This window comes from Bufo gargarizans, chromosome 3 (assembly GCF_014858855.1).
Source record: "Bufo gargarizans isolate SCDJY-AF-19 chromosome 3, ASM1485885v1, whole genome shotgun sequence".
In the NCBI taxonomy this organism is placed as follows: domain Eukaryota; kingdom Metazoa; phylum Chordata; class Amphibia; order Anura; family Bufonidae; genus Bufo; species Bufo gargarizans.
This window is the reverse complement of record NC_058082.1, coordinates 410,760,035-410,777,742: the sequence shown is the minus strand read 5'-3', so window position 1 is coordinate 410,777,742 and position 17,708 is coordinate 410,760,035. Positions and strand designations below refer to the sequence as shown.

Here is a 17,708-nt window from a genome sequence, read left to right as displayed (position 1 = left end):
GAATGCCGTGTGCCAGGCTGACGGCTTCCCAGTGAAGAAGACTGCATCTGTTTTCCTCCTCTGTGGCTCCTTATAAGTGAAATCAGCATAGAGGGTCTCTGGACTCTGTCTAATAGTGGAATCTTTTACAGCTTTTCTTGCTTGAGTGCTCCTCAGCCCTTCTGAGTATGTTATCTCAGGGATGTCTGATCCCCTGCTGGCTGAGCCTTGTGTCTTTTCCTCATCTACATTGCTGGACATTCCTTGTTTCAAATTGTGGTTTTAATTTCTTAAATAATATCCTTATTTCTATGGAGTTTGGTCTCTAGCAGTTTCTAGTGAGGTTGTGGGGGTTTTTGTGTTGGAGCAGGAGATCTTACCTATGGTTGCTCAGTTCTCTGGATGATGATGATGATGGTGCTTGTTGTTTGTAGTCTGTCCTGTTAATTGCTGTCTGTCCTGTAAGCAAAATTCTTGTTTTGTCCTTTAAAATCCATAAGTTTTTCCTTTTTCATTAAGAGCTTTAGACCTGCTTGATTCTGTATCCCATAGAGTCGATATTTCCCAGATTTTGTCTTAAAATTTGCTCATTACAAGGTATAAAGTGATGTGAAACTCAGGAGCTCATGTTCAGTGCTGTCCTCAGTGCTATCTATCTATCTTATATCTATCTATCTATCTATCTATCTATCTATCTAATATCTACTGTATCTCATATCTATCTCTCTAATTTGTTTCTTAAAATTCCCAGAATATTTCTCTTACCAACTTGTTACTACTAAAGGTTAATATAGAAATTCAGATTAGCAAAAAATCTCACCTTTCGCATTTCGGAAGTTTAGGTGACCAATAGTATTCAAAGAAACCAAGTTTGCATTCACTGCTGATTTTTCCAACCAATTCAAAGCCATCATCACACTCAACTTGTATCTTGTCTGATGTTGAGAAGGCATGTCCATGTTCTTCTGGGTAGTAATACTCTCCATTCTTAAGTACAACATGTCCATTTGCAATTTTTGGTGAACTGCACCCAAACCCTAGTAAACCATATATAATGAGAGGGATAAATTATGTATTACAGTTTCTCTATATTAGTAACTGTTCCATTAGTTTATATTGCTTATAACTAGAGATGAGCGAATTTCTAAAAAAATTGATTCAGCTGGTTCGACAAATTTTCAGTAAAAATTCAATTCGATCCAAATTAATTTGCGGCGAATCGCATTTAAAAACAGCTATTTCCTGGCTGCAGAGAGCCTGTATAGTGGTGTAGAACACTGTTCCTTGCAGTAAGACGTATGGGGAGTCTGCTGTGATAGTGAAGCAATATGTGAGTCAGTATGACACGCACATGACAGGCGTTGCTCTTAGAAACACTGCACAGTTCACTTATTTAGGGAGTTACAGCGCCAAAACTGACCAAATAACTCAAATGTCAACTCAGCCTGACAGGTCGATGTTAGCGCCAGGTATAAAGAACTGTGCAGAGGCTCAATATCCTTCCACATAGATGTCTACAGAAACACTTATACAAGTAGAGCCCCCCTGACAGAGTGGAGAGGGTGTCAGCAGTAAGTTTGTGTTGAAGTCACAGATTATTTTGCCCTTCCTCTGATCCGTCAGAACAATAACCCCCTAAAAAAATGGATCCTGTCTGTTGAGCATCCGCCTTCGCTCAGTCAGCAGTTGCTCAGTAATCCATCAGTATTGCTGAAGCCCCCCCAAAAAAACGGGGTGGATCCAAAACAGAGATGACACATGAATTGAATATTTGCATGTCTTCTCTGTTTTTTTACCCACTTCTGCTTTTGGCTACCAAATCATAAGCTAATTCGGATGAGACCATACAGGGCTTACAGCTGCTACACAGACAGGATCCGTTGTGCATCTAATTTTTCCTTCCTTATGACAGATCAAAAGAAAGGTCAAATAAGTCATGATATCAACCAGGCCAAAAAAGCTAAATAGTGGCCTAGTCATGGAGTGGGGGAGAGTGGGAGAACAGCTTGAAAAGTCCACAGAGTGGCCCAATGACAGTGTTGAGGTAGCAGAAGAATAAGGAGACCACAGAGTGGCCCAGTGACATAGTGGGGAGGTGGCGGCAACAGCAGCATGAGGAGACCACAGAGTGGCCCATTTACATAGTGTTGAGGTAGCAGAAGCATGAGGAAGCCACAGAAAGGCCCAGTGACATAGTGTTGAGTTAGCAGCAGCATGAGGAGGCCACAGACTGGCAAGGTGACATAGTGTGGAGGAGGTGGCAGCAGCATCATTAGGAAGCCACAGAGTGGCCCACTGACATAGTATCGCGTTAGCAGCAGCATGAGGAGACCACAGTGTGGCGAGGTGACATAGTGTTGAGGTGGCAGCAGCATGAAGAGACCACCGAGTGGCACAATGAAAGTGTAGAGGTAACAGCAGCAGCATGAGGAGGCCACAGACTGGCAAGGTGACATAGTGTGGAGGTGGCAGAAACAGCAGCAGCATGAGGAGACCACAGAGTGGCCCAGTGACATAGTATTGAGGTAACAGCAGCATAAGGAGATCACAGAGTGGTGATTTGTCAGCAGCATGAGGAGACCACAGAGTAGCGAGGTGACATAGTGTGGAGGTGGCAGCAGCATGAGGAGACCAGAGAGTGGCACAATGACAGAGTGCGGAGGTGGCAGCAGCAGGAAGAGGCCACAGAGTGGCACAATGAGAGAGTGTGTAGGTGGCAGCAGCAGCATGAGGAGACCATAGATTGGCCCAGAGACAGAGTTGTGAGTTGGCTGCAGTATGAGGAGACCACAGAGTGGCAAGCTGAAATAGTGTGGAGGTGGCAACAGCATGAGGAGGCCTTAGACTGGCATGGTGACATAGTGTGGAGGTGGCAGCGGCAGGAGGAGGCCACAAAGTGGCACAATGACAGTGTGGAGGTGGCAGCAGCAGCATGAGGAGGTCACAGACTGGCAAGGTGACATAGTGTGGAGGTGACATCAGCATGAGGAGGCCACAGAGTGGCACAATGACAGATTTTGGAGGTGGCAGCAGCAGCAAGAGGAGACCACAGAGTGGCACAATGACATAGTGTGGAGGTGGCAGCATCAGCATGAGGAGACCTGAATGGTGAGGTGACGGCAGCATCAGGAGACCACAGAGTGACCCGTTGACAGAGTGGGGAGGTGGGTGGCAATAACAGTACCCATTGACGATAGTGGGTGTAAGAAGGAGCACTTGGCACCAGATGTGTGGCATCAGGCGGGTGGCAGCATCAGAATAATAGCGGAGGCAGGTAGCCAGAAGAAACCGGTCTCTTTTGTCAAGGTTTGGGTGAGGCAGCATGGATGATCTAATCTGATGCATCAGGCATTGGTGGGTGGAAATCCTGGCTCATCCACGCCTGATTCATCTTGCGAAAGGTCAGTCTCTCCACATTTTGGGTGGACAGGCGAGTTCTCCTTGGGGTAACTATGGCCCCACCGCACTAAATACCCGCTCTGATGCCACACTACTGGCCGGGCAGGACAGCTTTTCCAGGGCAACCTGGGCCAGTTGGAGCCACAAATCCAGTTTGGCTGCCCAGTAGTCCAGCGGATCTTCAATGTGCGGTGGCAGGGTGTTGTCAAAGTATGCCTCCACCTGGTGGTCCAGGTTCTGCTCCAGGTCTAGCTGCTGGTGAGTAGTTTCTATACAAGGCGGGTTAAGAAAGCTGCTCATCAACGACTCTAGACTTAATTTGCTGCTGATGGAGCTGGTACTACCACCCCGACACAGCAGCTAGGGTGTGGAAGAAGAGAGCAGAGGCCCCCAGGTCAGGCCTGCGAGGCGCAGATACATAGGATATCTCTATAGTAGTTCAGTTTGTCCTCCCTCTCAGCAGGTGTAAAAAAGGCCCCAATTTTGGACCAGTAGCAAGGCTCCAACAAGGTGGAGAGCCAGAAGTCATCCCTCTGCCGAATGGTAACTATTCGCCTTTCTCTACCCAAGTAAGTGAGCATGCAGCGGGCCATTTGCACAATTGACACCGCTGCATACTGCCACGTTGTGCCTGGGTCATCTGCCTCGTCTTCCTCATCTCCCTCTTGCTCCTCCGGCTGCTTATGCTTCTCCTCTCCTGTCACCTATGTACAAAAAAACACCCATTTCATTACACATTGCTTGTGTGCCAATGTCATCCTCCTCCAGTTAAGCCCCCACAGGACTCATGTAGCCATGAGATGTAGGTGCCACATCTCAAGTCCCCTGACCAGCCAGTTACCAGCATCTGTTCCAGGATATGAAGCAGTGGAATGACGCTGTTCATCCCGTAGTCCTGGCGACTGATAAATAAGGTGGCATCCTCAAATGGCCTGAGCAAACGGCAGGTGTCCCACATGAGCTGTCACTGGCTGACATCGAAGTTACACAGGAGAGTACTCCTGTCCGCTTGGATCATCAAGAAATCGTTTATGGACTTTCTCTGTTCCTATAGTCGGTCCAAGATATGAAGGGTGGAAATCCAACAGGTGGAAATGTCACATATCAGCCTATGTTGGAGGATGCTGTTCTGCCGCTACAGCTCAAGGAGGGTGTGCTTTGCGGTGTTCGAGTGGCTGAAGTGCATGCAAAGTTTCCTGGCCATTTTTAGGATGTCTTGCAGATGGGTGGAAGACTTCAGGAAACGCTTGACAACCAGATTGTACACGTGTGCCATGCAGGGCGCATGGCTCATACCTCCTTGACGCAGCGTCAACACCATGTACTTCCCATTGTCGATCACCATGGTTCCGATTTTGAATTGTCACAGAGAAAGCCAGGATTTGATTTCTTAATGAAGGAGACTGAACAGTTCCTCCCTTGTGTGACTCAGTTCGCCAAGGCAAACTAGGTGCAGAACAGCGTGACATCGCTGTGCCCTGAACATGTGGTATGCTGGTGGGGCACTGTGAATTTTCACTGCAGTGGAGGCTGAGGACATGGTGTAGGATGAGGAGGCAGAGACGGACATTGTCACAGGACCAACTGCATGAGAACGTGGGGGCGGAAGCAGCGTCAACTGGCCAAGTTGCTGGTTTGGCTGGGCGTGAACCACATTTACCCAGTGGGCCGTAAAGGACATATATTGTCCTTGACCGTAGCGATAGCTCCACACATCGGCGCTGCCGTGCACTTTGGCAGACACGGACAGGTTCAAGGACTGGCCCACCTTCTGTTCTACATATTTGTGCAGGGCTGGTACTGCCTTTTTGGCAAAGATATTACGGCTTGGGACTCCCCACCTAGGCTCGGCACAAGCCATCAGTTCGCTGTAAGGTGCAGAGTCCACCACTTGGAAAGAGAGGGACTGCAGCACCAGCAACTTGGCCAGGAGCACGTTCAGCTTGGATGAGTGCACGCATACTATTGTCTCATAGAAATCGCTTTGTTGATCAATTGCTGACGAAATGACTGATGAGTAGTAGGAGGGCGAGGAGCAGGAGCATTAGGACCGGTAGAAGATGGGATGGACAGACAGCTCCCTTCAGCTAAGGTGGTGGAGCCTTGACTGCCTGAAATTGTGTGCATGCCACTGGGTGATGCAGTGGTTGCTGCAGCAGGCTGGACCACCACATTGAAGCCACGGTTCTCCCAGGCCACTTTTTGGTGACGCTGCATATATTGACGCAGGGCTGTGGTGCGAACATTGGCACCCTGGCCACTGGCAAATGGCCATGTTCACCTCCTCCAGTGACTTAACAAAAAACTGCCACACCGCCAAGTAGGTGATTTAACCCCCAACACTCTGCACTGACTGCTACCGCCGCTGCTCCGTGAACCCCTACACCACTACTTTCCGGGCAGGTAGGCTCCTGCGAATTGGGTGGTCTATTCCGGGCACGTTTGGCTCCCGACCTCCCACTGCTGCCACCCTGCTGACTTGCTGGCTCTGCCGCTGCCTCATGCGTAAGCTTCCACCCTCTTCTTTCGATGATGATGAAGCACCTTCATCATCCGGTTCCCATTTGCGATCGGATACATCATCAAGTACTGTCTGCACGTCAATGATGTCCTCCTCAACAGTCTCTGCATCAGGAGCCTGACCATTCGCAACACCAGCTCCCATGCCACTCTCCTCATCATTACATGCCCGACTGCCGGAAGAAGCGCGGATGTCTCTTCCAGATCTTGGCTGTGCAGTAGCTACTGACTGTCCTCTAGTAGCTCGTCCTCGCTGTATAGTGGAGCCGAGCCCACAGCATATAATATTTCTCTGGCTTCATCATCCGGCTCCCATTTGCGATCGGATACATCATCATCAAGTACTGTCTGCACATCAATGATGTCCTCCTCAACAGTCTCTGCATCAGGAGCCTGACCATTCGCAACACCAGCTCCCATGCCACTCTCCTCATCATTACATGCCCGACTGCCGGAAGAAGCGCGGATGTCTCTTCCAGATCTTGGCTGGGCAGTAGCTACTGACTGTCCTCTAGTAGCTCGTCCTCGCTGTATAGTGGAGCCGAGCCCACAGCATATAATATTTCTCTGGCTGAGGCAACAGAAAAGGACAGAGGCATGTTGAAGACAGTTGAGGGTACAGGGCCTGCTTCCGAGCCATGCCAACTAAGGGTTGTGTCTGATGAACCCACTGACTCTTTGCTGGGGGTGTCTGATGTCACTTGGGACGAAGTGGATGACCGAGTCAACCATTCAACAACCGCTGGGTTGCTGGTCAAGACACAACCGCTAGATGACACTGGGAGCTCAGGCCTCTCGAAGTGACCCTGCTGCATTGCCCCCTTACTCTGCTGCGACCTGTGCCTGAGCCATAAACATTTAGGTGTCTGCCCCTCCCTGGAGCAGGGCTTGTCACTTCTCTGCCTGACATACTGTTAGATAAAATAAATGAAAAGGAAATTAATACACCCCAAAAAAGGCAGTATTTTTCTCACTTCACTACACAACAATAAGCCCTTTTTTTTGCACTAATACACCCCAAAAAAGGCTTTCGAACGAACATATAACTGTACTGCTATATGGCTAATAAGCCCCTTTATTTTCACTAATACACCCCAAAAAAGGCTTTAGACAGTGACCTCCACAGCAGCTGCCCCTTTAATAGTAACCTCCACAGTCCCCTGCCCCGTTAACAGTAATCTCCACAGTGCCCGCCCCTTTAACAATGTTATTAGTGACCTCCACAGTACCCTGTCTCCTTAACAGTGATTTCCACAATAACCTGCCCCTTAACATGACCTCCACAGCGCTTAGTTCCCTTAAAATGTGACCTCCGCAACACCCCGACCCTTAACATTGACCTCCATAGCGTACCGTCTCCTTAACTATGACCTCCACAGCAGCCTGCCCCCTTAAAGGGGTTGTCCAGGTTCAGAGCTGAACCTGGACATACCTCCATTTTCCCCCCGCCAGCCCCCCTGACATGAGCATCGGAGCAGTTCATGCTCCGATGCTCTCCTTTGCCCTGCGCTAAATCGCGCAGGGCAAAGGCATTTTTCTGAGTTCCGGTGACGTACCGGGCTCTCTATGGGGCTGACAGGCAGCCCGGTGACGTCACCGGCACTGATGGGCGGGATTTGGCTCTGCCCTAGCCAGTAAAACGGCTAGGGCAGAGCTAAAGCCCGCCCCTCAGAGCCGGTGACGTCACCGAACACACTGCTGGGCGGAAGTTACCGCCCGGCAGTGTGTTATTGAAAACAAAAGAGCCCGTGCCCTGCGCGATCTAGCGCAGGGCACTGGAGCGCATCGGAGCATGAGATGCTCCGATGCCAGGCTCAGGAGGGCTGCCGGGGTGAAAATAAGGGTATGTCCGGGTTCAGCTCTGAACCCGGACAACCCCTTTAACTGTGACCTCCACAGCACTGCGCTCCCTTAACAGTGTCATCCACAGTGCCCTGCCCCTTTAAAGATCACCATGAAGAAAAATGGCTGGGTAGTTATGGAATCCTGATGAAAAACTGTGTCTATGTTGAGACTGAAGGACCTGTAAGATTCTGTTGGCTGATAAGGGTCATGTGACCGTGTGTATGGCAGTTGGGATATGAGTGAAAGACATGCAAGCTTCTATTGACTAATGCAGGTCATGTGGTGGTTCCATATTTGCATTTTTTGGGGGAATATCTCAGGAATGGTACGTCCTAGAGAGCTGAGACCCGATCTAAAACCTTCCGGACATCTGATGTACCTATGTGCTAAATTTGGTGCAGATCAGTCCAGTCTCGCATAAAGAACAGATAGACAGACAGAAACTCATTTATATATATATATATATATATGTGTATATATATATATATATATATATATATATATATATATACTAGCAGAAGGACCCAGCTTCACACGGGTATATTTCATTTAATGTTTGTGTGTTGTTAAAAGACAGTGTCTCCCATAACAGTGACTACAGTACCCCGCCCCCTTAACACTGCCCCCCCACTGTGCCCCGCCTCCTTAAAATGCAACCTCCACAGCAGCCCATCCCCTTAACTTTGACCTTCACAGCAGCCTGCCCCTTTAACAGTGAGTTTTACAGCACCCCACTTCCTTTGACATTGACCTCCTCAGGGGCACACCCCTTAACAGTGACCTATACAGCACCCCGCCCCTTAACACTGACCTCCGTAGGGGACCATCCCCTTATCTGTGACCTCCACTGCTCCCTGCCCCCTTAACAGTGACCTCCACAGCGCCCTGCTCCTTTGAGGCTAGGGCTACACGACGACATGTGTTGTGTGACATTTTGTTGTACCAATATTGCACAACAATTTTTATAATGATAGTCTATGGTGTTGCACTGCGACATGCGACATGCTGCAACACGACAGTTTGTAAAAAATGCATGGATGCATGTAGCAGTGCAGTTGTGCACTATGTGTCGTGCGACTTATTGTCATTGTGTATCCCTAGCCAAAAGCTGACCTTGAAGAAAAATGGCTGGGTTGTTATGGAAACCTGGAGTAAAACTGTGTGCATGTGGAGACTAAGGGCCTGCAAGCTTCTATTGGCTGATAAGGCACAGGTGACTATGTGAATGGCAGTTGGGATTTGAAGAAAAAGACTTGCAGAGTTGTATTGGCTAATGCAGGTCATTTTTTGGGAATCTCTCAGGAATGGCATGTCCTAGAGATCTGAGACCCGATCTAAAACCTTCTCGGACACCTGATGTACCTGTGTGCCAAATTTGGTGAAGATCAGTTCGGTTGTTTGGTCACATCGGGACAGGCAGAAACTCATTTTTATTTATATATGTATATAAGAGATGTCTCTTATACAGTTGCAAGAAAAAGTATGTGAACCCTTTGGAATTATATGGATTTCTGCACAAATTGGTCATAAAATGTGATCTGATCTTCATCTAAGTCACAACAATAGACAATCACAGTCTGCTTAAACTAATCACACACCAAGAATTCAATGTTACAATGTTTTTATTGAACACACCATGTAAACATTCACAGTGCAGGTGGAAAAAGTATGTGAACCCTTGGATTTAATAACTGAACCTCCTTTGGCAGCAATAACTTCAACCAAACGTTTCCTGTAGTTGCAGATCAGACGTGCACAATGGTCAGGAGTAATTCTTGACCATTCCTCTTTACAGACCACCACCATACTTCACAGTTGGGATGAGGTTTTGATGTTGGTGTGCTGAGCCTCTTTTTCTCCACACATAGTGTTGTGTGTTTCTTCTAAACAACTCAACTTTGGTTTCATCTGTCCGCAGAATATTTTGCCAGTACTGCTGTGGAACATCCAGGTGCTCTTGTGCAAACTGTAAACGTACAGCAATGTGTTTTTTGTACAGCAGTGGCTTCCTCTGTGGTATCCTCCCATGAAATCCATTCTTGTTTAGTGTTTTACGTATCGTAGATTCTCTAACAGGGATGTTAGCATATGCCAGAGACTTTTGTAAGCCTTTAGCTGACACTCTAGGATTCTTCTTCACCTCATTGAGCAGTCTGCGCTGTGCTCTTGCAGTCATCTTTACAGGACGGCCACTCTTAGGGAGAGTAGCAGCAGTGCTGAACTTTCTCCATTTATAGACAATTTGTCTTACCGTGGACTGATGAACAGCAAGGCTTTTAGAGATACTTTTATAACCCTTTCCAACTTTATGCAAGTCAACAATTCTTAATCGTAGGTCTTCTGAGAGCTCTTTTGTGTGAGGCATCATTCACATCAGGCAATGCTTCTTGTGAAAAGCAAACCCAGAACTGGTGTGTGTTTTTTATAGGGCAGGGCAGCTGTAACCAACACCTCCAATCTTGTCTCATTGATTGGACTCCAGTTGGCTGACACCTCATTCCAATTAGCTCTTGGAGATGTCATTAATCTAGGGGTTCACATACTTTTTCCACCTGCACTGTGAATGTTTACATGGTGTGTTCAATTAAAACATTGTAATATTTAATATTTGTGTGTTATTAGTTTGAGCAGACTGTGATTGTCTATTGTTGTGACTTAGATCAAGATCAGATCACATTTTATGACCAATTTGTGCAGAAATCCAAATTATTCCAAAGGATTCACATACTTTTTCTTGCAACTGTATATATAAAAATGAATTTCTGTCTGTCTAGACGTCTGTCTGTCTGGATGCTCTTTATGCGCGACCAAATGACTGGACCGATCTTCACCAAATTTGGCACACAGGTACATCAGGTGTCTGGGAAAATTTTGGACTGGGCATCAGCTCTCTAGGACTTACCGTTCCTGAGATATTCCCAAAAATGACCTGCATAAGCCAATAGAAGCCAGCAAGCCTTTCACATGGTCACATGTCCCTTATTAGCCAATAGAAACTCGCAGGTCCTACTCCAGGTTTCTATAACAAGTGATTACAGGTTTTTGCAGTTCGCATGTCCTGAAATATTCAGTCATATGACGTTTGACGGCACAACTACACTGCTATATGCATGGGGGCAGGCACCACTATTAAAAGGGGCGGGCACTGTGGAGGTCACTGTTAAAGGGGCGGGCACTGTGGAGGTCACTGTTAAAGGGGCAGGCACTGTGGAGGTCACTTTTAAAGGGGCGGGCACTATGGAAGTCACTGTTAAAGGGGCGGGTACTGTGGAGGTCACTGTTAAAGAGCTGGCACTGTGGAGGTCACTGTCAAAGGGGCAGTCACTGTTAAAGGGGCGGGCTCTGTAGAGGTCACTGTTAACAGGGCGGGTTACTGTGGGGGCCACTGTTAAAGGGGCAGGCACCATGGAGATCACTGCTAAAGTGGCGGTCACTGTGGAGGTCACTGGTAAAAGGGAGGGCACTGTAGAGGTTACTGTTAAAGGGGCAGCACTGTGGAGTTCACTGTTAAAGGGGCAGGCACTGTGGAGGTCACTGTTAAAGGGGCGTGCACTGTAGAGGTCCCTTTTAAAGGGGCAGTCACTGTCAAAGGGACGGGCACTGTGGAGATCACTGTTAAATGGGCGAGCACTGTGAAGGTCACTGTTAAAGGGGCGGGCACTGTAAAGATCACTGTTAAAGGGACCGTCACTCTTAAAGGGGTGGGCATTGTGGAGGTCACTGTTAAAGGGGCGGGCACTGTGGAGATCACTGCTAAGGGGCGGCCACTATGAAGACCACTGTTAACGAGGTGGTCAATGTTAAAGGGGCAGGCACTGTGGAGGTCACTGTTATAGGGGTGAGCACTGTGGAGGTCACTGTTAAAGGGGTGGCTACTGTGGAGGTCACTGTCAAATTAATGGGCACTGTGGAGGTCATTGTTAAAGGGGTAGGCACTTTGGAGGTCACTTTTAAATTGGCGGTCACTATTAAAGGAACGGGCAATGCGGAGGTCACTGTTAAAGGGGCAGGCACTGTGGAGGTCACTGTTAAAGGGACAGTCACTGTTAAAAGGGCGAGCATTGTGGAGGTCACTATGGAGGTCACTGTTAAAGGGGTGGTCACTGCGAGGTCACATTTAAAGGGGTGGGCACTGTGGAAGTTAATGTTAAAGGGGCGGGTACTGTGGAGATCACTGTTAAGGAGTCAGCCACTATGAAGGTCACTGTTAAAGGGGTGGTCAATGTTAAAGGGGCGGGCACTGTGGAGGTCACTGTTAAAGGGGCGGGCACCGTGGAGGTCACTGTTAAAGGGGCGGTCACTGTTAAAGGGGCAGGCACTGTGGAGGTTACTGTTAAAGATGCGGTCACTGTTAAAGTGCTGGCATTGTGGAGGTCACTGTTAAAGGGCGGGCACTGTGGAGGTCAATTATACAGGGGCAACCACTGTGGAGGTCACTGTTAAAATGACGGGCACTGTGGAGGTCATTGTTAAAGGCGCGGGTACTGTAGAAGTCACTGTTATGGGGGATACTGTTGATATCTTTTTCTGACATACGATAACAAGAAATTAAATATACTCATGCAGGTTCTTCTGCTAATATATATACTGTGTGTGTGTGTGTGTGTGTGTGTATATATATATATATATATATATATATATATGTTTATTAATAGAGAGAGATAGGTAAAAGATAGGTATTTCCATACACTTTCTGTAAGTAATCTTTAGGGTTTTATTTAAGCGGTGTAGTGAAAATAGTTTTGCAGCCGGTGCGCCAGGGCTTACTCGTGAGACCTGTGCATTGGGCCCACCAATGTGTTAAAATGCCCCTTCTCCCATAGATATTTTATATATATGACATACTTACGCTTCTCACAAATTGGAACTTCAGGACGCCAGGTTAAATCTTCTTGACAGGTTATGGTACTTTGTCCATTTAAAACAAAGTAGGAATTACATTCCACTGTAACAGACTCATGAATCAGAAATCCTTTCTCAATGAGGAAATTTTGGGGTTTCCCTTTTTGGATTCTTCCATTTATTAACTGAGGTGTGTAGCAGAAGTTTCCTTAGAAACAAGAAAACAAAATCTTTTACATTTAATATCCCAGAAACAAAAGGTCTACCTAAAGACTGCATGGGGGTCTTAAATTTCCTTTAGGCCTCTTTCACAGGAACGATACGCATTGTGTCAGGATGCGTTCAGTGAAACTCGCACCATTGCGCAAGCAAGTTCAGTCAGTTTTGCGATTGTGTTCAGTTGTTCAGTTTTTTCTGCGCGGGTGCAATCCGTTTAGATATATTTTTCAAGAGCGTGATAAGAAACTGAAGGTTTACAAACAACATCTTTTAGCAACCATCGGTGAAAAACACATCGCACCCGTACTTGCTTGTGGAGGCAATGAGTTTTTCACTGAAGCCCCATTCACTTCTATGGAGCCAGGGCTGCGTGAAAAATGCAGAATATGGAACATGCTGCAATTTTTACACAATACAGAACTGATGGGTGAAAAAAACGCTCATGTACACAGACCCATTGAAATGAATGAGTCAGGAGTCAGTGCGGGTGCTATGTGTTCACGTCACGCATTACACCCGCGTGGAAAACTCGCTTGTGTGAAAGGGGCGTGAGGGGGGTGAAAGTTAGTGTGCTTGTGCCTTGTAGTGTTAGGGCTCATGCACACAAACGTGCCATGTTTTGCGGTCCGCAAATTGCGGATCCGCAAAACATGAATGCTGCCCGTGTGGGTTCCGCAATTTGCGGAACGGAATGGGAGGCGCATAATAGAAATGCCTATTCTTGTCTGAAAATTGGCTTATTTTTTGTGGGGTGACATTTTGGCGTAATTTTGCTACGTACTGTACGACTGACCACTTTCTGTTTGTGTCTTTATGAGGCTGCATGAAAAACTGCAAGTTTTGCATTGCTTTTATTTTTATTTTTTTACGGTGTGCACAATGCATGATCAATATGGTGATCGGACAGGTCAATATGGAAATGGTGCTGACAATTACATACAGTTGCAAGAAAAAGTATGTGAACCCTTTGGAATGATATGGATTTCTGCACAAATTGGTCATAAAATGTGATCTGATCTTCATCTAGGTCACAACAATAGACAATCACAGTCTGCTTAAACTAATAACACACTAAGAATTAAATGTGACCATGTTTTTATTGAACACACCATGTAAACATTCACAGTGCAGGTGGAAAAAGTATGTGAACCCCTAGACTAATGACATCTCCAAGAGCTAATTGGAGTGAGGTGTTAGCTAACTGGAGTCCAATCAATGAGATGAGATTAGAGGTGTTGGTTACAGCTGCCCTGCCCTATAAAAAACACACACCAGTTCTGGGTTTGCTTTTCACAAGAAGCATTACCTGATGTGAATGATGCCTCGCACAAAAGAGCTCTCAGAAGACCTACAATTAAGAATTGTTGACTTGTATAAAGCTGGAAAGGGTTATAAAAGTATCTCCAAAAGCCTTGCTGTTCATCAGTCTATGATAAGACAAATTGTCTATAAATGGAGAAAGTTCAGCACTGCTGCTACTCTCCCTAGGAGTGGCCGTACTGTAAAGATGAGTGCAAGAGCACAGCGCAGACTGCTCAATGAGGTGAAGAAGAATTCTAGAGTGTCAGCTAAATACTTACAAAAGTCTCTGGCATATGCTAACATCTCTGTTAGAGAATCTATGATACGTAAAACACTAAACAAGAATGGATTTCATGGGAGGATACCACAGAGAAAGCCACTGCTGTCCCAAAAAAAAAACATTGCTGCACAGTTTGTACAAGAGCACCTGGATGTTCCACAGCAGTACTGGCAAAATATTCTGTGGACAGCTGAAACCAAAGTTGAGTTGTTTGGAAGAAACACACAACACTATGTGTGGAGAAAAAGAGACACAGGACACCAACATCAAAACCTCATCCCAACTGTGAAGTATGGTGGTGGGGGCATCATGGTTTGGGGCTGCTTTGCTGCATCTCGGCCTGGACGGATTGCTATCATCGAAGGAAAAATGAATTCCCAAGTTTATCAAGACATTTTTCAGGATAACTTAACTGTCCACCAGCTGAAGCTCAACAGAAGAAGGGTGTTGCAACAGGACAACGACCCAAAGCATAGAAGTAAATCAACAACAGAATGGCTTAAACAGAAGAAAATACGCCTTCTGGAGTGGCCCAGTCAGAGTCCTGACCTCAACCCGATTGAGATGCTGTGGCATGACCTCAAGAAAGCGATTCACACCAGACATCCCAAGAATATTGCTGAACTGAAACAGTTCTGTAAAGAGGAATGGTCAAGAATTACTCCTGACTATTGTGCACGTCTGATCTGCCACTTCAGGAAATATTTGGTTGAAGTTATTGCTGCCAAAGGAGGTTCAACCAGTTATTAAATCCAAGGGTTCACATACTTTTTCCACCTGCACTGTGAATGTTTACATGGTGTGTTCAACAAAAACATGGTAACATTTATTTATTTGTGTGTTATTAGTTTAAGCAGACTGTGATTGTCTATTGTTGTGTCTTAGATCAGATCACATTTTATGACCAATTTGTGCAGAAATCCATATCATTCCAAAGGGTTGTCAAACTTTTTCTTGCAACTGTTTTTTTTTTTCCTGAAAAACTGTCATTGGCCATTGTTAGGAATCATGCTGCCATCTCCAATGGTTCAGAACCCTGTGATCTTGTTTTGGTGGGGGGCAATAGTGTGAGACAGGGAGCTTGTGCACTCTCAATATACTGACCCTAGCACATAAGGAACTGTACTGCCAGGATTGGAATTATCTCGACACCTGTCAATGAGAGCAAAGTGCCAGGTGTATAATGCAGCCAGAACCCACAAGTGATGCTGTGGACGCAGCCTTTAAAGGAGTTGTCCATGATTAGAGAAACATGGTTGCTTTCTTCCAGAAACAGCGCCACACCAGTCAATGGGTTGTGCCTGGTATTGCAGGTCAGCGCCTTTGAAGTGAATGGGGCAGAGCTGCAATACTACACACAACCTGTAGACAGGTGTGGTGCTGTTTTTTGAAAAAGCAACAATATTTTTCTGATCCTGGACAACCCCTTTAAGGCTACTTTCACACTCACGTTTTGGCTTTCCGTTAGTGAGATCGTCATGGGCTCTCACAAGCGGTCCAAAACGGATCAGTTTTGCCCTAATGCATTCTGAATGGAAAAGGATCGGCTCAGAATGCATCAGTTTGCCTCTGATCAGTCTCCATTCCGCTCTGGAGGCGGACACCAAAGCACTGCCTGCAGCGTTTTGCTGTCTGCTTGACGAAACTGAGCCAAACCGTTTTCTCTGACACAATCTGGCACAATAGAAAACGGATCCGTCTCGCATTGACTTTCAATGACGGATCCGTCTTGGCTATGTTACAGATAATACAAACGGATCCGTTCATGACGGATGCATGCAGTTGGATTATTGTAACGGATCAGTTTTTGCCGATCCATGACGGATTCGCCCAAAACGTGAGTGTGAAAGTAGCCTAAATAGATTTCCACTTTTTTGTGCTGTGGCATGCACTGTATTCCTCAATTAACTGGGTTCAGGATCGTGGCACATGCTACTCCGTAATGACAGGATGTTCCTGGCGTATCATCGTGTTAGGTCAGTACTTACTCTCACATTTAGGCAATGAGGGCCCCCACTGGCTGTAAATATTGCACTTCACCTCACCGATACCATTCATAACGAAGCCTTCAAAGCATTCAAATCTAACCACAGAATTTAGAGTATATGGCCCAGCGAATCCTGACAGTTTTCTTGCGTTGTGGACGTCAGGGGAAGGGCATTCGACATCTATAACAAACAGAATACAAATTAATAGATCCTGAGTATGGCGTGGCTCAGAAGTTCTGTTTTTTTAGCGATCTCTGCAAACATATAAAATAGGTTAAAAAGATGTCGATGATTAGCTTCAGTCACAATGGGTGTTGGCATACAATGAATGATGGTATATGCTGGCAAATCCCCATAGATGGGCAGGTGCACTATTATAGGTATGGTAATATCTGAGTGTTCTCGGTTCTTGTATATTAGATATCTGTGTGCAACACCTCTGCCAGAAATCGAATTTCCTTATATTGCCCATGAGTAAAGAATACAGGATGCTATTGTCTACTATGTGAAAGGCCGATTCATTGGCCTGGATTTGTGGGAGGGGCTGGCCGGCCTACTTCAACGGCTTGCGCCCCTCCCACCGTGTACGTCGTTCAGCGTTGAGCACGTACCTGGCACGATCCTGCAGGCGACGGTAAGCTTCGTTCAGGTCCGGTAAGCACGGTCGTCCCCTTGGTGAGTGGGGACTCCGTGCTCCGGACAGTGCACGGCCGTTGGTACAGCGGTTCTCCTCCCCCCCCTCGTGGTGCCAGTGAGTTTGCTGGCAGCGGGGGGCGGCGCACGCCGGGGAGCTCTCCGCTCCGGCTACATGTCAGGAGGCCGCGCCGGCTCCCCTCACTGCAGTGCGCACAGCCGGCGGCGGGTCAGCCCCTCAGGCAGAGGGGGGGGGGCTCCCCCGCACTGTGTGTTCTGCTGGGAGCAGGACGGCCTCCCACGTGGCACGCTAGTTCATCCGGCGGGGGGCGGAGTCAGTATCGGCTTGTGTCTGGGGGTTGCGCTGGGTCCCCACGTGGTAGAGCGCCCAGCCGGCGGAGGGCCAGCCCCTTAGGCTATGGGGGTCCCCCGCTCTGGGCGCTCTGCCTGGGTGCAGTGCTGCCCCCCTCGTGGCACGCTATTTCCCGGCGGGGGGCGGGGCTTGATGTTAGTGCCTCCCCCTGCCCGGCTATGTCAGGGGGTTTGCACCGTGTCCCCACGTGGTAGGGTGCCCAGCCGGCGGAAGGTCAGTCCCTCAGGCTTGGGGGGCTCCCCCGCACTGGGCGCTCTGCCAGGGAACGGTGCGGCCCCCCACGTGGCAACATTTCACCGACCGGTGGGGGCGGGGCCCACGTTTGCCG

At 47.5% G+C, this 17,708-nt stretch overlaps 1 protein-coding gene across 2 annotated transcripts in view; it reads right to left on the bottom strand.

Annotated features, from left to right (window-relative positions):
• The window catches only part of LOC122933390 (C4b-binding protein alpha chain-like), a 106,684-nt gene that overhangs the window by 26,091 nt on the left and 62,885 nt on the right, over positions 1-17,708 (bottom strand). For both annotated transcript variants that reach the window (XM_044288357.1, XM_044288359.1), the window contains 3 exons: positions 16,375-16,554; positions 12,593-12,793; positions 800-1,016 (listed from right to left, as the gene is read on the bottom strand). In XM_044288357.1, coding sequence (XP_044144292.1) covers positions 800-1,016; positions 12,593-12,793; positions 16,375-16,554 — 598 coding nt within the window. The remainder of the gene's footprint in view (positions 1-799; positions 1,017-12,592; positions 12,794-16,374; positions 16,555-17,708) is intronic.